We start from the raw sequence: 26,437 nt of genomic DNA on the forward strand, positions 1-26,437 counted from the left end.
ATTAGGATTGCAACTCCCGCATGTTTATGGGGGCCTTTGCTTGGTAGATTTTATTCCAGCCTTTCACTTTCATAATAAGTTTGTTTTAATTGGGAAGGTGTGAAACCTGAAAGCAGTATATAGAAGGATCTTGCTTTTTAATCCAAATAGGTAGTCTATGCTGCTTAATTGTAGAGTTAAGTCCGTTAATGTTGAGAGTTAGGACTGAGAGGTGTTTGGTAGTTCTGCCATGTTACCCACCTTCTTAGGTGCTGCAACAACTTGGTTCTTCACATGGTTCTTGGATTCTCAGTTTGGGTTCAGTTTCTTGGCCTTTATTGTGGTCTTGTTGGTTTTCTATGTGTAGGACATCTTTAAGTATCTTTTGTAGGGCTGGTTTGGTGGGGATCTATTGTTTGAGTTTTTCTTTGCTATGGAAGGTTTTCATTTGACTTTCATTATGAAGGAGAGTTTAGCTGGGTACAGTATTCTTGGTTGATAGCTGTTTGTCTCTAAGGTGTAGTATACATCATTCTAGCTTCTTCTTGTTTTAATTGTCTCTGCTATGAAATTTGAGGTGCTTCTAATTGGTTTCCCTTTATATGTGACTGATCTTTTCTCCCTGACAGTTTTAAGAATCCTTTCCTTGAGCTGAATTGATCCTGTGCAGATTATAATGTGATGGTGGGATGTCTTGTTCAGGTCTGGTGTATTTGGGGTTCTAAAAGCTTCTTGTATCTGAACAGGACTATCTTTTTGCAAGTTTGGGAAGTTCCCTGATGGGATCCTGTTAAATAAATTTCCTAGACCATTAACTTCTGTCTCTAGTTGCTCCTCTACATCTATTATTCTCAGATTAAGACTTCTAATGGTGTCTACCCAATATTGAATCAATCTATCACATTTCTTGGATTTGTCTTGGATAATTGTATGCTCTCTCTATAATATCTTGGCTGTCTCCAATCTTTGAGATTCCATCTTCTGCATGGTCTAACCTACTGTCTAGACTTTCTACTTTGTTTTTTATTTCCTTTCCTTTGAATTGTTTGGCTTTGATGGCTTCACATTCCTTGTTGGAGGTTTGTTTTAGATATTGTATGAACTTCTTTACTTCCTTAATTTGGTGTTCAGTGTTTATTCTCAAATCACTTAGTTGATTGGTTATGGTTTCCTTGGACTCCCATTCCTTCTGTCGGGCTACATTTAGCATTCCCTTTGTGGTCTGTCTGAATTTCTTCAGCTGTCTGTTTATGGATTCCATGTATACCTCTATTGATCTTTGTCTATTCCCATCCTGCTAACACAATTCCTAGTCTTTCTCTCTGATTAGCTTCCTCATGCTCATACAATTTGTGTATTTTTCTTTGACTGTTCTCAGCCTGCTCATGCAATTCCTGTCTTTCTCTTTGGTTGTTCTCAGCCTGCCATCCAATTCCTGTAGTAATCTTTGATTAGCTTCCTCATGCTCATGAGATTCCTATATTAATGTTTGGTTAACCTTATCATGCTCGTGAAGTTCCCATATTAATCTTTGGTTGCCCTCATCTTGCTTCCTATCATGGTCACACTGAATTCTCTACACATTTTCATACCTTTCATTCATCATGTTTACCGCTAGTGTTTGTAGAGCTTTTTGGGAACTCTCTTCTGGATTTTTCCTTAAATGTTCTGTCACCTCATTATCATGAGTGGGAGTTGAGATACCCGGACTAGCCATTTTTCTTGTTTTTCTCCAGCTTGTTCTGTCCATTTGGTAAGAAATTAACACCAATTTTGTGCTAGAACACTATTTTAAGGCAAGCATCAACCAGAGTCCTGTAGTTACACATTAAAATGGCTGCAGATACAATCTAGTTCAACAGATTCAATCTATTCATCATCAAACAACAATGGATTAATGGGCTAAGGACATCAAAGAAGGATTCAGATGACCAGACCTAAATAGGTTTAGGGAGAATTGGGAGGAAAAATAGGATTAGAGGAATGTGTTGAGATAAAAGGAAAGAGTGAATTTAACCAAATCATAATCTCAGAGAGGGAATGGATAGGACTTAATGAAAGGAGAGAGATTAAAAAAAACAAGAAATAAGAAAAACAAAAATTTAAAATTAAAAACTGACTTACTTAAAATTATGGAACAATGAAGAAATGTTATTGGTGGAGAAAGTGATAGGATGAGAGAAGGAGAGAGATAAGGAAAAATGAAAAAAAATTTTAAAAATGGAATACTTAAAAATTATATAATTATAAAGAAATAATACTAGTATTAGAGAAGTTAAGCCTAAGAGGCTGTGAATTAAGTAATAAATTCCTGGATTAAATATGTACACAATGAGGGATAAGGTCTAAGAATTGATGACAGGTATATATTTGGGGATCAGCAGAAGAGCAATTAATAACTCAAAAAAAGAAAGAATAAAGGACTAAATGGTTAAAAGAGATTACACACACACACACACACACACACACACCTGAAATAAAAATTATGAAAGAAAAAAATAAAAATCACACTTTTTCAAAAATTAAAAAATTAAGTAGCAAAAAGAGTTCTTTGATTTTTTTTTGGTAGAGGGGGAGATCTTTTATTTCCCCTCTGTGTGTAACTAGTCTCTGGTCTGCTTGTGTTGTTTGGTTTTCCTGTGGCTTGATTGGTTTCTTATGTTTGTTAGAATAAGCAGAAAGAAGGTGTGCCTCCCCCAGGACTTTGTAATCCTCCTCCCAGTCTAGTTCAGTGGGAGGGAATTCTACTTTGAGTATCACAAAAGCTGGAGATGTCCGTTTCCTCTAAGTTGGAGTTGCTGTGCTGAGGCTAGGTTCTGGGAGGCCTATCAGCAATCAGTAGCTTTTCCCTGAGTGGCTAACTCTTAAGACACACATAGAGCCCAGCCGGGAGACATTCTCAAGGTTTATGTTTACTGAGTTTCAATTCTTTGTGTTTTACCCCTTCTGCTGTCTAGGCTGCAGTGGAGAGGGGCAGCCTCTGCCTTTGCTTACCCAGTGAAGAATGTCACTGCTCCCAAAGTTGAGCTTCCTCTCTCTGAGTAGAGCTGAACCTCGCAAGTCAGGTCAGGTTCCTCTGACCTGTTGAATGGCTCCTATGGTTTTCTTTCAAGGCCTGAGTTGGAACTAGCTGTTCTGGCAGGGCATTTTTTCAGTAACGAAGATGGAGATATTCTTCAGTGGTTGGGGAGGGCCTAACTTCCCACTGCAGCTCTATGAGAAGGATTGAGGTTATCTCGCTTCTACTCATGCCAGACTCCATTCCTGGGCTGTCCTTGGTCTGCGAATAGCAGGATGAACATTTCTGCTCCTTGTCAGTTCTTGCTGCTGGTGAATAGAATCTGCTCACACACCGTGTCTGGCGGGATCGTCTCTGTTGATATGGTGGCCGGGGTAACTGCCTCCACCATTGCCACCTCCACCCCACTGTGACTACTGGCAAGTGCTCAGATCTGTCTTCTTGACCACGCTGCCTGGATTTTTCCTGTCTGACCAAACTCTCTGTACTGTGATGCCAAACTTGATATGATTCTCTAGCCTAGGACTGTTCACTGGAACACTAAAACTGCTTTCTATGAAAGACCTTATTTATTCTCCAGTTTCTCCTCAGCCATCTTCCTCCAGAGTGATGTTTTGGATTTATACTATTGAAAAGTTGAGAGCTTATATCACACAAAGTGAGGATGAGGACAGGAGACATAGCACTTCCTTATCACAGATGCTGTATTCTTCAAGTCATGTCATGGAGAGCATGACAGGGCAAGTGTACCTTGTATTTTCACTAAAGGAGGCAGACTACCTAATTCCATCTGCTATGAAAGATTCTAGAAAGTCACTATGCCTGGAACATATCATCTAACATAAAAGTCATTACTTGCGAGGACAGAAATGCCCTTTGTTGCTCATGGTGTGCTGGTGGCTCTTCCATGTGATGAAGCACCACCTTGTGGAGGGCGTGGGCCACAGCATACATGGTGGTGTAGATATTGTAACTTTCTTGTGACATGGCCATATCAAAAGTGTGTCCCCTGCACCAAGCCACAGTGGCATTGGATGACGAGTGCCCCAATTTTCTATAATCAGACTTAATCAGGATACACTGAACAGCCCAAATCCATATCCTAGGAAGAGGAATATCTCCTGAGTCCTTGGAATCGTTATCTCTTGGGACAAAATTGGTGAACCCAGAAATGTCTTTATGGTGGTGAGAGAAGATGAGAGGTGCATGGAAGGAGTCTAGCAGGAAGTATCTTTTGCTAAGGGTCATGTCATCATAGGGTGAGTTCATGACCCAGACTTTCTCTGTAATTAAAAAATCCCCAATATAAGAATAAAGCTTAGTAGCAATTCAATTTCTCCGTAAATGATTATCACATTGGTTGAGGATTCCATGATCTGGCGATATCTTGGTTGATCAGTTGATAAATCTAATGAGCTGTTTGTCAGGATCATATTCTCAAAGGCAAGACAGACTCCATTCTTGTCCATCTCCTCTCTCAATTCTGAGAGGAACCACACACCATAGTTGTCTTTGGTTATGAGCAGTCCCACCCAGGTTCAGCCAAATTGAAGCATCAAGGAGACCATGGCCAGGGCTAGAGCTGAGTCCTTGGCAACTATCTGATTGACAGCACCGAACTGTCCATGGTCACTCAAGAGGGGATCAAAAGACCCATAGGTTAACTAAAGGGGGAAAAATAATCACAACAGCTGGAAGAGGATGGTTATTGTCAGGGTCACAGTCCTGATGAGTAGCCAACAAACGCTTGCAGTGGTGGGAGTGAAGGTTTGCTTATCCCATTTGTTTTTTGTCAGTTGTGGGGCTTAAACTCTGTGCCTCGGCACTGTCCCTAAGCTCTTAAGCTCAAGGCAAGCAGACTACACTTGAGCTACAGCACCATGTCCAGTTTCCTAGTGGTTTCTTGGGGAGTCTCACGGTCTTTCCTGCCCTGGCTGGCTTTGAGCCGCAATCCTCAGATCTCAGCCACCTGAGTAGCTAGGATTACAGGCGTGAGCCACCAGTGCCTGGCTTGCTTGTCCCACTTGTAATATTATCTCTCATGCTCCAAGATTTTTGTAGAATTGTATGGATCAGGATCAGAGCCTGGGCTCATTCTTTGCTCTCTTTTAAACTCTCCTTTGATCTCTTCCAACAAAGATAATGTGGATGCCCACCCAATGTGGGGATTTTTTCAATTGAGGCCATTCAGTATGTGAGGCTCATAATACCACCTCTTTTCTCCACTTCAACCTATAGAGGACAGGTTCATGGTGGACTTAGCTCACATCTGCCCTCCCCTCCCATACTCACCTGTGGAAGCTTGTAGAGGTCCAGAAGTGTCAAGATTGGGACAGATGTGCTTGATTTTCCTGTGAGTACTGCTAAATCTTTGCTGTCTCTCCTGCAGGTGCAATTAGGGCTTTTTTATTTTTCCCAGACAGCAAGGTCAATGGATTCTCTAACACATCAGTTTCTACATTATGTGAATTATAGATCTCAAACCCTAGGGTCATGTTGGGTAGCAGATGGGGATTGTATTGATTTCCTCAACTGCGAGAGTCAGGGATAGAACTCATTGGCATTTCCTTAGTTGAACCTGCACAGAGGTCACAGAGATTCAGGTATGTAATCATGTATTACAAAGGATTAAGTTGAAATCTGAATACTTTGTTGAATTGAATGGTTTTCTGTACACACAGTAATATGTTTGGACCCTGTCTTCAAAGAGGATGGAATTAGAATTTGGATCGTTAGAAAGATAATGAGAATTGGGAGAGTTCCTGAACCAGGATTTGATCAATGAACACTGGATTGCTATTCTGAGATAGAGAGGGAATGAGTTGGCTTTTCCTGTCTATCATTTGTGGATACATAAGAAGCACTAATATCTGGGCCATAGACCTTGTCTAGTTCCCTCACCAAGTCATTGAGTACCTTGAAGTAGGTTCGTGTATGAAATATATGAAGATTATTATGAAATATATGAAATATATGAAATATATGAAGAAATGTTTGAGATTCTAGTTGGCAAAAATAGCAAGTAGAGCCGGGTGTCAGTGGCTCAAGCCTGTAATTATAAGTACTCAGGAGGCTGCGATGTAAGGATCACAGTTCAAAATCAGCTGCAGCAGAAAAGCCCATGAGACTCTAATCTCCAATAAACCACTAGAGAACTGGATGTGGTGCTGTGCATAAAGTGGTAAAGTGCTTGCCTTGAGCTGAAGAGCACAGGGACAGTGCCCAGGACCAGAGTTTAAGCCCCACTACCGACAATAATAATAATAATAATAATAATAATAATGATAATGATAATAATAATATCACCATCATCATCATTATCGCCATTACCCATAAGGACATTATCTGAGGAAAAAGACAGTCTCCTGGAACAAAAAATCTGTCCTGGCGTGGAAGGATCCTGGGGATGAGTGATCATCCCAATGCCAGTGGAAACTGCATCCATAAGAGGGATGGTGTCAGATCCTAAAGGGAGTCACTTTGTGCTTGTCCTTGCAAAACTAAGCACAGCTGAAAGGTCAAAAGAAAATAGTTGAAAAGTATGTCTATTTGATGCCCATATCTGCTTTCCTTCTAACTCGGCAGGAATTTATATGTATTACCTATTATTTTTATGTAAGGTAAGTTTTTGTTTTTAAGGCTGTGGTTGTGAAATTGGGGATAGCTTAAAATTATCCAAAAGGGCAGCCTCTGGTCTCTGCTCAAGGCTATGATTGGAAGTAAATTTTTGATATGGAAGCAGATACATATACTCAGCCGGTCTGATAAAGAGGGTAAGGCTGGAGTGTTAGTAAATCAAAAGCCTCTTCTCACAAGCCCCAAATAGGACATCAGGCCATTTGGCTCTAATAAAGCTCACACACAGATGTAAAGCAGTATTCATATACCTTCTAAATATTCTTTCTTGGTATTGTAAAACCCCAATTAATCATGGATCTAAGATCTTGTCCCCATTGAAAGATTTCTGGGAAGCTTCACAGAAGGCTGATATGCAGTGTAATGGTCACCACAGGTCAGGTTCTCCAGTCAACCAGGGACATGCTTTTGCACACCAGAGTGCTAAGCAGGCTGTAGTGCTCTGCTGTAGGAAAATGGCTTGACTACCAGCACAACTATGTTTATAGAAGCATTATTCACCACAGCTAAGATATAGAACCTATCCAGATGCCCCTTAGTAGATGAATGGATCAAGAAAATGTGACACACACACACACACACACACACACACACACACACACACACACACACACACACACACACACACACACACACACACACACACTGGTGTTTTATGCCTCCATCAGGAAGAATGACACTGCCCAATTTTCTAGAAAATGGAAAGACTTGGAAAAAATCATATTAAGTAAAGTATGCCAGACCCAAAGAATATAGGTCCCATGGTTTCCCTTAATTGTAATTTTGGTATATGTCTAGGCTAATCTTATCAGATGATCTGAAAAGCTCAAAAATTATGGACATATGACCATATAAAATGATGCTCAGCAAAATGAACCCCAAGGTACAGACACATGAGGTTTTTCTTTGTTGTTGTTTTTAATGTACTGTGTGATTTTTTGTTTCTTATGTATGTTCTTTCTCCTATGGCATATCCCTGTTGTCACTGTATTTGATTTAAGTACCTTGAATCATGTATATACATTTATCAAATTTGGGGAGGGGAAGTGGGAATAAGAAAATTGTGAACGAAAGACACAGGATGACCCATTGCAACAATGATATTCACAAGACACTATGTTGGAAATGCACGTATTTGGGGGAGAGAGGAGTGAGGGAAGTGGGAGATGGAAGGTATGGTAGGAGAAAAACAAAGGAGGGGTAATAATGTTGGACTAGAAAAGTACTCATTACCTTACTGATGTCACTGTAACCCTCTGTACAGCATCTTTACAATAAAATAAAAAGTTTTAAGAAGAATCCCCACCCAAGAATGGCTTGGATCCCTTCTATGCTCAAATTTCTTCAGATCAACTTTTACCTAAATGGAAGTGATCCTGTTCAGTTCGTCTCAGTATTCCCACAGCTGTAAAATTGTCTGTTGTTACCTCTTGGACACACATTTCTAGAATAAAAACTTGATATTTTCATCCCCAATCTCAGGTTTCAGATTCATGTAGACACAAGGTCTCACAGGACTTCTCTACATGTAAGCCTCTAAAAGACTTGAGATGCATCTTCAAGATTAATAAAAGGAGAGTTAACCAAATTCCCTGAATGGTGTGATCAAGTTTCCAATTTTCAATTTCTGTTAACTCAATTATAAATAGCATTCTTTAGTCTCAGAACAATTGTTAAAGCTCCTTCATTAAGCTTAGGATGTATAAGAAGTCACCTTTTCTAATTATTATTTCCTGGACTGAATTGGAAAGTAACCCATTTTGGCAGTGGGCCCAATTTTATACAAGGGAGCTTATTTCTGTCTAACTTCCTTTCTTTTTCTTTCCTTTCTTTTTGGTGAAAATATCATACAGAGGGGTTGCAATTACATAGGTAAGATAATGAGTCCATTTCGTATCAAGAATTGTAGCCTCCTCCTTTGCTTCTCCTACTCATCCCTTCCCTTGTCCCACTTCCATTCGTCCCCACCCCTCAATTGGCAAAGTTTCAAAGTTCGTTTTTCTTTTTCTTTTTCTTTTTTTTTATTGTGAAAATAATGTACGGAGCGTTTACAATTACCTGGGCAAGATAATGAGTACATTTCTTTTCAAGCATTGTAGTCTCCTACTTTGTTTCCCCTCCCCATCCCTTGTCATCTTCCCCCGGTCCCCAACCCAACCCTCCTCACTCCCCATTAAAGTTGTAAAGTTCCTTTTTGACATAGCAACATGTGCATCTCATTATTGCAATGGCTCCACCTGTATCCCTGTTTAAATGATTTGTTTTTTCCCTTCCTCTTCACAAATTATACCAACATCAAATACAGTGAAAGCAGGGGTAATACCGTGGGGGAAGGACATACAAAGCAATGAAGAAATAATCTTATAAATATGTAAGAAACAATTGCATGAAAGCACAAATATTTGAATACTTATCTTTGGGTTCATTTCACCTAACTTAAAGTTATCTGCCCTTTTTGCTTGTCTCAGTCATTTACTAGTTATTGCACATAAGGGAAACCATGGGACCTATGTTTCTTTGGGCCTGGCTTACTTCAATTAATATAATTTTTTCCTCGTCTTTCTATTTCCTAACAAATGGGGAAATGTTATTTTTTCTGATTGAGGCATAGAATTCCATTGTGTATATATACCACATTTTCTTTTTTTTTTAATTTAATTTAATTTTATTTGTGAACATACTGTACAGAGGGGTTACAATTACATGGGCAGGATAATGCGTACATTTCTTACCAAGCATTGCAGCCTCCTCCTTTGTTGACCCTTCACATCCCTTCCCAGCCTCCCCCCTACCCCCCAATCCCAATCCTTCTCCTCCTCTCCCCCCTCCCCGGCACCGACGTTATAAAGCTCGTTTTGGACATGACATCTTGTACTTCTCATTGTTGCAACAGGTCCACCTGTATCCTTAAACAACTGGTTTTTCCCCATCTCCTCCACAAGTTATACTGACATCAAATATAGTGAAAGCAGGGGTTATACTGTGGGGGAGAGACATACAAAGCAACAAAGAGATAATCTTATAAATGCGTTAGAAACACATGCATGAAAGAAAAAAAAACATTGAAATACATATCTAAGGGTTCATTTTCCTGACCTCACATTATCTGACCTTTTCCGCTTCACTCATACATATACAAGATATTGCTAATAAGGGAAACCATAGGACCTATGTTTCTTTGGGCCTGGCTTACTTCACTTAATATAATTTTTTCCAAGTTTTTCCATTTCCTAACAAATGGGGCAATGTCATTCTTTCTGATGGAGGCATAGAATTCCATTGTGTATATATACCACATTTTCTTGATCCATTCATCTGCTGAGCGACATCTGGGTTGGTTCCATATCTTAGCTATGGTAAATAATGCTGCAATAAACATTGTTATGCTGGTAGCTTTAGTGTGGCCTTGTTTGTAAACATTTGGGTAAATTCCCAAAAGTGGTATTGCTGGCTCATAGGGGAGATCTATGTGAAGTCTTTTGAGGAACCTCCATACTGCTTTCCAAAGTGGTTGAACAAGTTTACATTCCCACCAATAATGAAGTAAGGTTCCTTTCTGTCCACATCCCCTCCAGCATCTGTTGTTGTTAGAGTTCTTGATTTTTGCCGTTCTAACTGGGGTGAGGTGATATCTCAATGTTGTTTTGATTTGCATTTCTTTTATGGCTAGGGATGTTGAACATTTCTTCATGTGTCTATTGGCCATCCTTCTTTCTTCTTCAGAGAAGTTTCTCTTTAAGTCATTAGCCCACTTATTTATTGGGCAGTTGTTTCTTTGAGGATTTGTTGTTGGGTGGTTTAATTTTTTGAGTTCCAAGTATATTTTAGATATGAGACCCTTGTCCGTTGTATGGCTAGTAAAGATCTTCTCCCAATCCGTGAGCTTTCTATTGATCCTGCTTGCTATGTCATTTGTCCTGCAAAAGCTCTGCAACTTTATGAAATCCCATTTGTCCAACCTTTCTTTGATTTGTTGTGTTTCCGGGTCTCTATTCAAAAAATTTCGGCCTGAGCCAAGGAGACCTCGGGTTTCTCCTATTCCATCCTGTAATGTTTTCAGAGTGTCTGCTTTGAGTTCAAGGTCTTTGATCCATTTGGAGTTGATTCTGGTGCAGGGTGATATATAAGGATCTAGCTTTAGTTTTCTACATGTAGTAAACCAATTTTGCCAGCACCATTTACTGAAGAGGCTGTCTTTCTTCCATTCTATTGTTTTAGCTCCCTTATCGAAGATTAGATGGCTATAGGTCTGTAGGTTCATTTCTGGATTTTCAATTCTATTCCATTGGTCCTGAGGTCTGTTCTTATGCCAATACCAAGCTGTTTTGATTACTATGGCTTTATAGTAGAGTTTGAAATTTGGTATTGATATTCCTCCAGCAGTGTTCTTTCGGCTGAGGAGCGTTTTTGCTATTCGGGGTTTTTTATTGTTCCATATGAATTTTTGGATTACCTCTTCTATTTCCTTGAAGAATGAGGTTGGAATTTTGATAGGTATTGCATTGAATTTGTAGATAGCCTTGGGAAGTATTGCCATTTTCATGATGTTAATCTTTCCAATCCAGGAGCATGGGAGGCTTTGCCAATTTTTTAGTTCTGTGTTGATTTCCTTTTTCAAGATTTTAAAGTTTTTATCATAGAGGTCCTTCACTTCTTTAGTTAATTCCTAGGTATTTTATTTTTTGTGGGGCTATTACAAATGGAGTTGCTTTCCTAATTTCAGCCACACTTTTCTCATTGTTGGCATACAGAAAAGCCATTGATTTTGGGGGGTTAATTTTATAACCTGCTACTTTGCCAAAGTTTTGAATCAGCTTGAGTAATTTGGGAGTGGAGTCTATGGGATTCTTTAAATACAAGATCATGTCATCTGCAAAGAGGGAGAGTTTTATTTCTTCTTTCCCTATTTGGATCCCCTTTATGTCTGCATCTTGTCTTATTGCTGTAGATAGGCATTCTAATACTAGATTGAAGAGGAGTGGAGAGTGTGGGCATCCTTGTCTTGTTCCTGAGTTAAGAGGAAATGGCTTTAGTTTTTCACCATTGAGTAAAATGCTGGCTGTAGGTTTGTCATATACAGCCTTTATTGTATTGAGGAATGTTCCATGGATTCCTAATTTTTCCAAAACCTTCATCATGAAGGGGTGTTGGATCTTGTGGAATGCTTTTTCTGCATCTATTGAGATAACCATGTGGTTCTTATTCTTGCTCCTGTTGATGTGATGAATAATATTAATTGATTTGCGTATATTGAACCAGCTTTGCACCCCTGAAATGAATCCTGTTTGATCATGGTGTATGATTTTTTGGATGAATTGTTGAAGTCGATTGGCCAAAATTTTGTTGAGAAGTTTTGCATCAATATTCATCCAAGAAATGGGTCTGTAGTTCTCTTTCTTTGATGAGTCCCTGCCTGATTTTGGGATGAGGGTTATGATGGTTTCATAGAATGTGTTCGGTAGTGAACTTTCTCTTTCAATTTCGTTGAAGAGTTGGAGGAGTATTGGTGTGAGCTCTGCTTTGAAGGCATTGTAAAATTCCGCTGTAAAACCATCTGTTCCTGGACTTTTCTTAGCTGGGAGGTCTCTTATTGCTGTTTCTATTTCAGAGCTTGATATGGGCCTGTTAAGATAGTTTAACTCATCTTGGTTTAGTTTTGGCATGTCAATATTTGCTAGGAAAAGGTCCATTTCTGTCACGTTTTCAAACTTATTAGCATAAAGTTTTGAGAAGTATTTCCTTATAATATTCTGAATCTTGGTTGTTTCCGTACCACATTTTCTTGATCCATTTATCAACTGAGGGGCATGTGGGTTTGTTCCATGTCTTTGCTATGGTAAATAATGCTGCATTAAACATAGTTGTACTGCTAACGTTAATATGGTATTGTTTGTGATCATTTGGGTAAATGCCCAAAAGTGGGATTGCTGGGTCTTAGGGGAGCTCTATGTGGAGTCTTCTGAGGAACCTCCATACTACTTTCCAAAGTGGTTGAACATGTTTACATTCCCACCAATAATGAAGTAAGGTTCCCTTCTGTCCACATCCCCTCCAGCATCTTTTGTTATTAGAGTTCTTGAGTTTTGCCATTCTAAGTGGGCCGAGGTGGTGTTTCAATGTTGTTTTGATTTGCATTTCTTTTAGGGCTAGGGAGGTTGAGCATTTCTTCATGTGTCTATTGGCCATCCTTCTTTCCTCTTCAGAGAAGTTTCTCTTTAAGTCTTTAGTCCACTTATTTATTGGGCAGTTGTTTCTTTGAGGATTTGTTGTTGGGGGATTTAATTTTTTGATTTCCAGGTATACTTTAGATATGAGACCTTTGTCCGTTGTGTGGCATCTTGCTCTCCCAAACAGTGGGCTTTCTATTTATCTTGTTAGTTTTGCCATCCTTTGCCATGCAGAAGCTCTGCAATTTCATGCAATCTCATTTTTTCAACCTTTCTTTGATTTGTTGTATTTCCGGGTCTCTATTCAGAAAATTTCAGCCTGAGCCAAGGAGACCTAGGGTTTCTCCTATTCAATCCTGTAATGTTTTCAGAGTCTCTGCTTTGATTCCAAGGTCTTTGATCCATTTGGAGTTGATTCTGGTGCAGGGTGACATATAAGAATTTACCTTTAGGTTTCTACGAACAGTTTACCAATTTTGCCATCACCATTTACTGAAGAGGCTGTCTTTCTTCCCTTCTATTTTTTTAGCTCTCTTATTGAAGATTAGGTCGCTATATGTCTGTAGGTTCATTTCTGGGTTTTCAATTCTATTTCTTTGGTCCTGAGGTCTGTTCTTGTGAACGTTCCAACCTCTTTTGATTACTATGGCTTTTTAGTAGAGTTTGAAATTTTGTATTGATATTCCTCCAGCACAATTCTTTCTGTTAAGGATTGTTTTTGCTATTTGGGGTCTTTTATTGTTCCATATGAATGTTTGGATTGCCTCTTCTATCTCCTTGAAGAATGAGGTTGGAATATTTATAGGTATCACATTGAATTTGTAGATAGCTTTGGGAAATATTGACATTTTGTCTTTTTTTTTGGGTGGGGGAGGGTCCTGTTTGGGGCTGAACTCTGGGCCTGGGCGTTGTTCCTCAGCTCTTCAGCTCAAGGCTAGCGCTCTACCACTTTAGCCACAGTGCCACTTCCGAATTTTTTCTTCTTTTCTTATGTCTTGCTGAGGAATCGATCCCAGGGGCTTATGCATGCAAGGCAAGCGCTCTACCACTGAGCCACCTTCCCAGCCCCAGTATTGCCATTTTCAGATATTGATCCTTCCAATCCAGGAACAAGGGAGGTGTTTCCACTTTCTAAGTTCTGTTTTGATTTCCTTTTTCAGATTTTTAAAATTTTCATCATAGAGATCCTTCACTTTTTTTGTGAATTCCTAGTTATTTTATTTTTTTGTGGGTCTATTACAAATGGAGTTGCTTTCCTGATTTCAGCCATGCTTTTCTGATTGTTGGCATACAGGAAAGCCATTGATTTTTGAGGGTTAATTTTATACCCTTCTACTTTGCCAAATGTTTTAAGTCAGCTCAAGAAAATTGGGATTGGAGTCGTTAGATTCTTTTTTTTTAATAGTAAAAATACTGTAAAGATGGGCAAGATAATTAGTACATTTCTTATCAAGCATTGTAGCCTCCTCCTTTGTTTCCTCTTCCTATCCTTTCCCCTTCCCTCCTCTCCCCCTCTACCAAATCTCTCCCCCCCTCTTGGGATTCTTTAAATAGAAGATAATTTCATCTCCAAAGAGGGAGAGTTTTACTTCATCTTTCCCTATTTGGATCCCTTGTATGTTTGCATCTTGTCTTATTGCTGTAGCTAGGCATTCTAATATTCAATTGAAGAGTGGTGGAGAGTGGACATCTCTGTCTCATTCCTGAATTAAGAGAAAATGGCTTTAGTTTTTCACCATTAATTATAATGCTGGCTGTAGGTTTGTCATATATAGCCTTTATTGTAATGAGGAATGTTCCCTGGATTCCTAGATTTTCCAGAGCCTTCATCATATATGGGTGTTGGATCTTGTCAAATGCTTATTCTGCATTTATTGAGATAACCATGTGGATCTTATCTCTTGTTGAGATTCTCAATGCTCTTCCTATATTTTTTCCATACAGTATAGAATTTTCTGTTTTTCTTGTGTTTTTTTTTTTTTTTGAGGTTGTTCTGGGGGTTGAACTGTGGGCTTGGGCTCTGTCCCTGAATTTTTCTGCTCAATACCTTCTAACACTTGAACCACAGCTCTGTTTTCTTTCCTATGTATATTGATTCTTCACATTCATGGGGACAAAAGTGTTGGTGCAGCTGGCCAAATGTGGCTCACACCTGTAATCCTAGCTACTCAGGAGGCTGAGATCTGAGGCTTGCAGTTCAAAGCCAGCCAGGGAAGGAAAGTTTGTGAGACTTTTATCTCCAATAAATCACTAGAAAACCGCATTTGTCTCTGTGTTTCAAGTGTTAGAGCTCTCACCTTGAGCTGAAGAGCACAGGGAATGCCCCAAAGCTCAGAGTTTAAAACATACGACCTATTCCTCCCACCCAACCAAAAAAGTGTTGGTGCTTCTAATCTGCCATCTTCTCCTGACTCCTCCTTTAAAAGACAATATGTTGAGGATTCAGAGGAAGATGTCAGAGGGGAAGCTAGAGGCTAAACAAGCTCTCACATAGAAAACAGTTTTAGTGTTCCCGTGAACAGCCCTTGGCTAGAGAATCACACCAAGTGTGCCATTACAGTACAGAGAGTTTGGCCAGAGTGGGAAAATCCAGGCCAGGAGACATATCTGAGCACTTGCTTGTATCTGTGGCTCTGGCTGCAGCAGTGGCTGTGGTGGCAGCAACAGTAGCTAACATACCAACAGAGAGATTTTGGGACAAAGGCTCCAGATGCAGTGCGTGAGCAGATTCTACTCGACACCAGTAAGAAGTGACAAGGAACAGATATCTTCATCCTGCAGATCACAGGCCAGAGACCTCCCAGGAACCAATACTGTGGCATGAATAGTACCCTGACATCCTCACTCTTCAGGGAACAGAGGAGGGAAGGCCACCCCTCCCCCACCACCGGAGATCTCCATCTTTGATACTGACAAAGGCCTTGCTGAGTAGGTAGCTTCAACACAGGCCTTGGAAGAAAACAATGGTAGCCATTATCAGGTCCCAGGACACTGACCTGACCTGCCAGACTCAGCTCCACTGAAGAGAACGTCATGCTGCCCAAGCAGAGTCAGCTCTGCCCCGGAAGAGAGACTTTCTTCACTGGGTAAACAGAGCCAGAGGCTGTCCCTCCCTACAGCAGCCTAGACAAACAATTGAAACTCAGTAAACATAAACCCTGAGAATGGCTCCAGGCTGGGCTCTGTGAGTGTCTCAGGAGCTAGCCCTTCAGGGAAAAGCAACTGTTTGCTGAAAGGACTCAAACCTACCCAGAACCTAGCCTCATCACAGCATCTCCAAATTAGAGGAAACAGCCAGCTCCCTCTTTTGTGATACTCAAAGTAGATCTCCTTCCCTGTGAACTAGCCTGGGAGGATTATCACAAAATCCTGGGTAAAGCAGAGCATTTTTCTGCCTGATCAAACAAACTGACTTATGAAACCAATCAAGCCACAGGAAAATAAAACACCACAAGCAGACCACAGATTCTACCAAGAGACTGGTTATGGACACAGGGAAGATACAGGTTCTTCCAATTACTCCCCGCCCCATCCCCCAAAATCAAAGAACTCTTTTTTCTACCTATTTTTTAATTTTTATTTTTATAATTTTTTCTATTAATCTTTTTTTCTCATAATTTTTATTTTAGGTGTGTGTGCTTTCTTAAAATCTCCTTTAACCTTTTGGTCTTTTTTTTTTTTTGTTGGTCGTGGGGCTTGAACTCTGGGCCTGGGCGCTGTCCCTCAGCTCCTCAGCTCAAGGCGAGCGCTCTACCACTTGAGCTACAGCACCACTCCCGGTTTTCTGGTGGTTTATTGGAGATAGGAGTCTCACGGTCTCTCCTGCCTGGGCTGGCTTTGAACCGCGATCCTCAGATCTCAGCCTCCTGAGTAGCTAGAATTACAGGCGTGAACCACCAGCACCCGGCCCTTTTGGTCTTTTTAAAAATTCTTTTTATTTTTTTAACTCTCTTTCTTTCTTCTGTGACTTAATTGCTGTTCTGCTCACCTCCAACTATTTACCTGTCATCAGTTATTAGACCTTATTGCTCATTGTGTACATACTTAATCTGGGAATTTATCACTCATTTCACAACCTCTTAGGCTTAACTCCTTTAACAGCAGTATTATTTCTTTAACCCATATAATTTTCAAGTAACCAATTTTAAGAATTTTATTTTTTAGTTTTTCATGTTTCCTTTCTATCCCTTCCTTCCTTTCATCCTATCCTTTTCTTCTCAAATATCATTTCTTTAAACTTAAATAATTTTAAGGTTTTCAATTTTTAAATTAAAATTTTTGTGTTTCCAGTTTTTCTTTTTTTAAATCTTTCTCCTATGATCTGTCCAATCCAGTTCCCTCTCTGAGATTAGGATTTGGTTAAATTCACTCTCCTTTTACCTCTACACATCCATCTAATCCTATTTTTCCTCATATTTCTCCCTAAATCTAATAAATTTCTGCCAAATCCTTCTGTGCTGTTCTTAGCCCATTTACCCATAGTTATTTGATGTTGAATAGATTGTATCTGTTGAACTAGATTGTATCTGCAGCTTTTTGACTGTGCAACTACAGGACTCTGGTTGATGGTTGCCTTAAAATAGTGTTCTAGCACAAAATTGGAGTTAGTTTCAAACCAAATAGGCAGAACAAGCCAGAGAAACACAAGAAGAATGGCAAATCTGGGTATCTCAGCTCCCACTCATGATAATGAGGTGACAGAACATTTAATAAATAATCCAGAAGGGATTTTTCCAAAAAGCTCTACAAACACTACTGGTAAACATGGTGAATGAAATGATTGAAAACCTGCAAAGGACTCAGTGTGAGCATGATAGGGAACAAGAGGAGGCAAACCAAAGATTAACAGGAATCTCGTGAGCATGAGGAAGCTACTCAAAGATTAGTACAGGAACTGCGTTGGCAGGTTGAGAACAGTCTAACAGAAATACAGGAATTGCCTGAGCTGGCTGAGAACAGTCAAAGAGAAACACAGGAATTGTGTGAGCAAGCTGAGAACAGTCAGACAATTACAGGAATTGTGTGAACATGAGGAAGCTATTCAAAGAGTAATACAGAAAGATCTTCACTAGCCATACAATGGACAAGGGTCTCATACTTAAAATATACCTGAACTTAAAACATTAAAGCCCTCAACAACAAATCCTCAAAGAAACAACGGCCCAATAAATAAGTGGGCAAGAGTCTTACAGAGAAACTTCTTGGAAGAGGAAAGAAGGAGGCTAATAGACACACGAAGAAATACTCAACCTCCCTAGCCATAAAATGCAAATCAAAACAACATTAAGTTTCCACCTCACCCTAGTTAGAATGGCTATAATCAAGAATTCTAATAACAACAAGTCTTGGAGGGGATGTGGACAGAAGGGGATCCTACTGCATTATTGGTGGTAGTGTAAACTTGTTTAACAACCTTGGAAAGTAGTATGGAGGTTACTCAAAAGACTCCACATAGAGCTTCCCTATGACACAGCGATCCCACTTTTGGGTATTTGCCCCCTGAAAGATCACAAACAAGACCATACTAAAGCTACTAACACAACAATATTTATTGCAGCATTATTTACCATAGCCAAGGTATAGATCCAACCCAGATGCCCCTCAGTACATGAATGAATCAAGAAAATGTAATATATATATATGTATAAAATAATATATAATATTATATGTATATTATAATATATATTATATAAAATATATAATATAAATATTTTATATATCATATAAAATATATAATATATATAACATATTATATAATATATTATATAATATTATATATAATATATGTTATATATAATGTATATAATATGCATATTATATAATATTATAAATATATATTACATTTTCTTGATCCATTCATGTACTGAGGTTATATTATGTATATTATATATATTACATATTGTATAATATAAAATATATTATACAATATGTAATATATGTTATATATATATTATAATATATATTACATTTTCTTGATCCATTCATGTATATATTCATGTGTATATCTATCTATCTATCTATCTATCTATATACACACACACACACACACACATACACAAATGGAATTCTATGCCTCCATTAGAACCAATTGTCCTGTTTGTTAGGAAATGGAAAGACGTGGAAAAAATTATATTAATTGAAGTAAGGCAGGCCCAAAGAAACTTAGGTCCCATGGTTTCCCTTATTTGCAATAACTAGTATATGTCTCAGACAAGCAGAAAAGGTCAGATAAGTTGATGTTAGGTGAAATAAACCCAATCCGCTGCTCCCCCAAATCCCCTTCTAGAAGTAAATTCCCTTAGTTTGGGACATTTCAAGAACCTCTTCCCCATTCCCTCCCAGAATGACCAAGTTCTTATTTCCCTTAAAGCTTTTCACATCCCTTTTTCACCACAAATGAGTATCTCCTCTTTCCTGCTACCTGTTGAGGGCTAAAGCCCATTATCCTTCAGCTTCTTTTTGCCTCTCTCCTAATTCCCATTCACTCTCCCACAAACCCCGATTTTAGGAATTAAAAAAACCCTAATGGCTCCTACTGTTTGCTTCAGGACCCTCAAAAATTAATCATAGTTATCTCATCTGTTCTCATTTATCCAACCCTTGTGTCGCACATGTTCTCCAAACTCCCCAATCTTTTTAGTTTTTGATTTAAACGACACCTTCTTTATTATCCCATTACCTATTACCTCAAGGCCTATCTTTGCCTTCACCTAGGAAAGATCCAGATACTCTCCAGGCTCAGCAAATAACCCAGACAATATGCCTCAAGGATTTAGAGACTGCCGCCATTAATTTGACCAAATCCTAAAACAGGACTTGACCACTCACAACCTGTCCCCTAGTTTTCTTCTTCAATATGACGTCCTTCTCTTCAGCCTTTCAGCTGAGCCAAATATCAAACAACCTGATCAGTAGTTGTTCAAAGGGTCTGTATCCTCTGAATCCTCCCCCAAGTGTACCATTTTTAGTTAGTTATTTGTATGTTTATAGTTTAGACTTAAATTCCAGAAACTAGCAAAATCTGCCACACTATTACATATATATCACGCATTGTTTATAATAAACATGCAAAGATACAAAATCTCTACTTCAATTTAATTATTCTTCAGTTTGTTCTCATTTCATTCTCCTCTCCAGCATTACAGTTTTAAATCAGTCTTTCTAAAGCATTGCTTTGATTTTTGTTATCATCTGATTTTAAAAAGGTAATGATTTTCTACCACCTGAACTTTTCTTTCTTCAGATCTACAGCTTTTCCTCCAGCTTTTTCCTTGCTGTCATTTAAAAGTGTCTTCTCCAATATGACAGTATTAAGAGGTGAGGACTTTCCAATTTGATTAGGAAATGGAGGGACAAAGTGAACAAATGCAGCAGTTGTGGCAAAGGAAATATAAAACTTGTGTGTGGGAAAAGAGGGAGAAACTGGGAAAGAGCAAGGAAAGAGGTGACATTGTCCAAAAAGAAATGTATTTTTTACCTGACTTATGTAACTGTAACCCTCTGATATCCCTTTAATAATAACCATAAACATTTTTTTAAGTTGACAAAAAGTAATAAATACCTTTTAAGAATTTGTAAAAAAGTAAATACCAAGCATTCCACTCACCTTCTTAACCCTCTTGCTTCTTGGGGCTACAGAGCCTTGACAGACTCGGCTCAGTTGTCCCAGATGTTAGTCACACCTAGGGGGTCATTATTTCTCATCAGGGATGAGCTATACCTCCCTGCAGAATTCAGGACCTTCTCAATTACCACCTGTCTCTGTCCAACTAAGAGCATCTGGCCCTTCTTGGCCTTCTTTAACTTCTTTCACCTCTGGATTCGCATTTTTTCCCTTATAGATTTTCCCTTGCACTCTGTCACCAAATGGGCCTTTTTCATTCAGCATGATTGCCAGTAGTGTTTCTAGAGCATTTTGAGAACTATCTTCTAGGTTTTTCATTGACTGCTCTGTTGCCAATTCCAAGTGGGAAAGAACAAGCCATAGAAACACAAGATAAATGGCAAGTGAAGGAGCCTCAAGTCCAAATAAGCAGGCAACAGATTCTGATTTCTTCAAGGAGCCTTCTGAATGGTTGGATTGTTCCTTCTCTTGTACTATTTAAAGAACATGGCCATATATTGAGTCTGAGCATGATCTAACGTATTCTTCCCCTCTTTTGGGATCCTTTTCTTTTCGCTATCTATTAATATTGAGGATCCTTAGAGACTGAGGTGACCAGGCTCAACTCAGACCATCATGCACTCTGTACCTTCACCTTCTCATGAGGAATAATGACCAATAATCAAACTATTCCTCCAGTGGTTCATCTTAAGTCACATGGATGCCCTGGCCCTTTTTGCCAGAAAAAAGTACTCATAGAGATTCCCATGGGAAACTGGTGCTGCTTAATACCCTGATCTAAAATTCTGGAGGGGAGAGAGAGTTGCAGAGAGAGAGAGGGGGGGGGGTTACAGAGGAAGAGAGGAAGAGAGAGGTACGGAAGGGGAGAGGGAGAGATATTTCCTAGGAAAATACACTCAGTAATATTGAAGAACAGCAAATATTTGAACAGAAATACACAACTAGCTCAGAAAATATACTCAAGTAATGGTAATCAAAGCATGGAAACTTTCACCAAAATGAATGTTCATATATCAGTGAACTGAGCAATATAGTGATATTAAAGCAGTGTTATAGCCTACATATAGGGAAAGTAAGAATCACAGTAGATTTGTAATCAAAAGGATGATTGATATCATAAAAGGAAGATTACATTGGCGGAAGCAAAGGATATCCAGAAGGAAATACAAATTTAGACAGTCTAGTTGGAATCTTGCTCTAACTCTAACACAACCTGCAAAATGAATGAGTTAAAATGGTTTTTGACTGCCCAAATTGTATAGATTTGTCTCAGAACCTCCAAGCATTCTAGACAAAATTTATGTCCATCTTAAGATTTATTTCTTTCAGTTGGTCTCTCCCTAAACCTGTGCAGTGAATTTCTCTCGGGTCTTATCAAGAGGATGTAACACTTGGGGGCAAAGATGCAGCTCAGGAGGCCTCCACTGGAGGCCAAGATGGAGAAGACCTCCACAGCCACCATGACCTTCCCCTTGGTGCTGTGGTAGACAGGCAGGAAGGTGAGCCACACACTGCAGAACATCAGCATGCTGAAGGTCAGGAACTTGGCCTCATTGAAGGTGTCAGGCAGGTTCCTGACCAGAAAAGCCACAATGAAGCTGGCCAGGGCCAGGACACCCAGGTATCCCAGGACACAGTAGAAAGCAGTGAGGGAGCCCATGTTGCACAGGATGATGATGTGGCCATGTTCAGAGTGTGCATCTATGTCCACAAAAGGAGGAGAGATTCCCAGCCAGAGACCACAGAGAGTCACTTGGATGAGGGTGCAGATGGGGATGATGAGTTTAGGAGCCCCGGACAACAGCCACGGTCTCATGCTTCTCCCTGGATCAGTGAGCCAGAAGGCCAGAACCACAGTGATGGTCTTGGCCAGGACCGTGGAGACAGCCACAGTGAAGACCACTGCAAATGTGGTGTGCTGCAGGATGCAGGTGGCTGTGTTGGGACGGCCAAGGAAGAGCAAGGAACAGAGGAAGCAGCAGGTGAGGGAGATGAGCAGGATGTAGCTGAGGGCCCGGTTATTGGCCTTGACAATAGGGGTGTCTTGGTACTTGATAAACACCCCAAGAACAGCAGCTGTTAGTGCAGAGCAGCAGAGAGCCATGCAGATCAGAGCCATGCCCAAGGGGTCTTCATAAGCCAGGAAGCTCTCAGTTTTCATGAGGCAGTGGTTTCTCTGGATGTTGGCAAATTGATGATCTGCACACCTGACACACTGTTCCATGTCTGGTGAGGAGTGAGAATCACTATTAGTCTGCGATCAGTGATTTCTCTTTCCTCACATCCTCCTCTACTCAAACAGCTCAGTTTCCCTTATTCACCAGTTGACCTGTATTGCTCTCAATACCAACAAGTATAACTCTCTGTATCAAAATACGTTCACGTGAATTCTCTTTCTTTCACACATTTCTTCTTCTTTCCTTCTTCCCTTTCTCTTTTTTCTGTTTATCTCTCTTCCTTCCTTCCCTCCCTCACTCCTTCACATCCCCCCTCATCTCTCTTTCTCTCCCTCACTTTCTTTCTTTCTTTCTTTCTTTCTTTCTTTCTTTCTTTCTTTCTTTCTTTCTTTCTTTCTTTCTTTCCTTCCTTCCTTCCTTCCTTCCTTCCTTCCTTCCTTTCTTTCTTTCTTTCTTTCTTTCTTTCTTTCTTTCTTTCTTTCTTTCTTTCTTTCTTTCTTTCTTTCTATGTTTCTTTTTTCTTTCTTTTTCTGTCTGTCTGTCTGTCTGTCTGTCTGTCTGTCTGTCTGTCTCTCTGTCTTTCATCCAGTCTTTGAACTCTGCGCTTAGGAATTTTTCCAGAGTATTCATTCTCAAAACTACCCCTCTACCACTTGAGTCACACCTCGAATTCCAGCTCTTTTGGTGCTTAATTGTGGAAAAGATTTTTACTGAGTTTCCTGCTCATCATTGCATCGAAGCTCCATCCTCAAATCTCGATTGGCTGAGTCACTTGGATTACAGGTGTAATATATAATTACCTAGCCATCCTGCTACATTCATGACAGGTCATACCACTCTGGCTCTCTGCTACTCATTCAAGAAATAATGGAAAATATAGAATCAGCCCAAGCACTTCAATTTATAAAAAGAAGGTTTAATCCAAAACTAAACTGACTCCTTAACCTAAACACAAACTTCCTGAGCATTTGATTTATGGGAGGATGAGTTCGGGGTTGGAAGGAAGGGATGGTAAGAGAAAAAACAAAGGAGGAGGCAACAATACTCAATAAGAAATGTACTCATTTCCTTACCGATATAAATGTAAGCACTCTGTACAGGATTTTAACACTAAAAATGTATTAAAAAAAGAACAATGCTCCTCCACTGATATGAGAGGATCTCAGAGAGCTCCGCTTGAGGAGGGAGAAGAGACACGAAATGGAGATGGTGAACTACTTCTGAATCAATGATATTTGAGTAATTGCTAGTCAACCTAGAGCCATTGTCAGATATGGAGTGATCATAACAAAAAAACCAAAAAAGCCCCAAAGCACCTTGTATTATTTGGTGTGTTAAATAGAAAATAACATTTAATTAGGAAAGAGTGGCAATGAGCATTCACAAATGAAAGTCTGTGTTACATCCAAAATTCCATTTAGATTTCCATGTCATTTCAAACATCAACAACTAATCCTTGATATTTTCTTTTTATATACTTTCTTTAAATACAAAAACATGTGACCGAGGAGAGGGGAACAGGGTATTGTATTGGAGGGGCAGTGGGTTGTTTCTTCTAAGGAGAAGTATGGTTAACGGTAGTCAGAACTTTGGGTGAAGGTGCATGTGTGTTCCTGCTGTTTTATTGTATATCACTCCACTGGTTTGGATGGACTGAAGGTTAAGATGGAGAGATGGGGAATTACCCTATAAGTCACACACTCACCTGTGGCATTTGAAATCTCATTCTCTGGGCAAAGAATGCAGTCAAAGCAACAGGTAGCATTTCCCTCCAGAGAGGCCTTCCTGAATCCAGGACCACAGTTCTCAGTACAGACAGACTGAGGAGTCTGGGAACATTCAGATGAAGGGTAGTGACTATTCATCCTTTTATCTGACATCCCAGACACTAGAGTACTTTAAGGAAAAAGATCATCGAAACACAAAATCTTTAAATACATACAACCAATGAATTGATTGGGCCTTCTTACAGTTTCATGTAACATGACCTGAAGAATATATGGGGCCTCAACATCCAGCCCCTCATGCAATCAGGAAGTCATGGAGCCTAGGAAATTAGGAAATGGGAGTTAACCCTGCATCCCATTCTTGTATCAGGTGATGATGTGTTTTCTCTCATGAGAAAAACATCACTCAGGGAAACTTCAAATCCACACTCTAAAGCATGGCTAAGTGCTTTGAAGGTGCGGCTGTACCCAGGGTTATTCACATCTCACTCTCTTGACTTCCCAGCTGCCATGAGGTGGGTGAACTTCACTGGCAGATGCTCCTTTCATTACAACTGGGTCAACACAGATCCAAAAGCAACAATCTACCCAACCATGGTCTGAAATCTCCAGGCAGAAGCAAAGAAAGCCCTTCTGCCTTCTCATTTGATTCCCTCAGGTATTTGGTCACAGTGTTAGAAAGATGATTCACAGGTGGCATTTAGCTTTCATGATATTCAATATGCAAACATAGAACAACATATTGATAATGAAATGTTCCCCTATTGCCTCCATGAATCTGTTAGTAAGAAACTTCCAGAAACAGGAAGTGGTGAAATGTACACGACTTAACCATAGTTTTATTGAACAAGCTTTATAAAAAACGGTAAGCTTATTGCTTATTTATACATAGATTATGACATTATGCTTAGAAACAAACAACTCTGGGGGAGATAATAGGATGTAGTGAAACTGTCTACAAGCATTGTGATTGTAACCTGACTAAGGAAATTGTAAGCTCTTTCTACAACTACTTCCAAATAACAACACTTTTTTTTAAAAAGGAGAGAGTAAAAAAAGTAGAAATGACCCACCTTGGTAATTCCTATGGGCCACTCTATCAGATTTTCAAACAAAATCAGTTGTTGACCATATGGCCTAGATGAAGAAAACTCGCCAACTTTCACCCTTTGTCCCAGACCTTCTGGAAAATTCCAAAAGCTCTTAATGTCATACTCTGCCTCCAATTTCCTTTCCTCATTCAAAACCACTTGGTCTCCAACAGGATTGGTAAATTGAATCTTCTTCAAAAAGGGATGCAGCTAAAAGGGACATTACGGTATGGTGAAGTGCTTCCAGTGTTATCACAGAACCCCAGAACAATGGATTACTCTTCATTCCCATCCCCTGATTCACACACACCACAGGAATCCAACCAACTGTATCAAATGCAGGCCCACAGCAGAGTAAAGTGTTACCAAGTTCTAAAGCCTGGTTATCCAGGATGGGATGCAGAAACTCTATTTCAAGGGAATGCAACTCCAGCTACATCTAACAAAATAATGAATTATCATATGACACACCTCAAAGACTCTCAATTGCATTCCAATCACTTATTCTATGATTGTGATCAGAGAGTCAGTCTGAAATAAGGTGAATAATAAACTAAGTAGGATAGTAAAATATTTATGACAACTATGAAAAATTTTCTTAAGCAAGACTTCGTTCTCCCTCCCTCCCTCCCTCTCTCTCTCTCTCTCTCTCTCTCTCTCTCTCTCTCTCTCTCTCTCTCTCTCTCTCTCTCTCTCTCTCTCTCTCTCTCTCTCTCTCTCTGTGTGTGTGTGTGTGTGTGTGTGTGTCTATCCTGTGACTCAAACTCAGGGCTTAGGCACTCAAATTGAGGTGGTTTTATTTTCTTTTCAAAGTATGTATTCTATCCATTGAGCCACAGCTCCACTTCTGGCTTTTTGATAGTTAACTGTAGTCAGGAGTGAGCCACAGGTGTGAGCCACTTGTGTCCAGACAATATTAGGTTTTCAAGAATGAGTCACCTTGATCTGTTATTTTAAAAAGTTACAAGGACAATTTGGATATATTGAAAAGGGAATGGCTTTTCCCACACATAGTGA

General features: G+C 39.6%; 2 protein-coding genes across 2 annotated transcripts in view; both read right to left on the reverse strand.

Moving 5' to 3' along the window:
* LOC138813624 (vomeronasal type-2 receptor 116-like) overlaps positions 1-4,267 on the reverse strand; it is a 44,727-nt gene extending 40,460 nt beyond the window's left edge. The window contains 1 exon segment of the mRNA XM_070002024.1: positions 3,854-4,267. Coding sequence (XP_069858125.1) covers positions 3,854-4,267 — 414 coding nt within the window.
* Positions 4,268-21,734: 17,467 nt separating this feature from the next.
* LOC138813625 (vomeronasal type-2 receptor 116-like) overlaps positions 21,735-26,437 on the reverse strand; it is a 46,899-nt gene continuing 42,196 nt past the window's right edge. The window contains exons 8-10 of the mRNA XM_070002025.1: positions 25,403-25,630; positions 24,308-24,431; positions 21,735-22,651 (exon numbers count right to left, since the gene is read on the reverse strand). Coding sequence (XP_069858126.1) covers positions 21,735-22,651; positions 24,308-24,431; positions 25,403-25,630 — 1,269 coding nt within the window. The remainder of the gene's footprint in view (positions 22,652-24,307; positions 24,432-25,402; positions 25,631-26,437) is intronic.

The sequence above is a fragment of the Dipodomys merriami genome, unplaced genomic scaffold, assembly GCF_024711535.1.
Source record: "Dipodomys merriami isolate MVZ:Mamm:240054 unplaced genomic scaffold, mDipMer1.0.p SCAF_6, whole genome shotgun sequence".
In the NCBI taxonomy this organism is placed as follows: Eukaryota; Metazoa; Chordata; class Mammalia; order Rodentia; family Heteromyidae; genus Dipodomys; species Dipodomys merriami.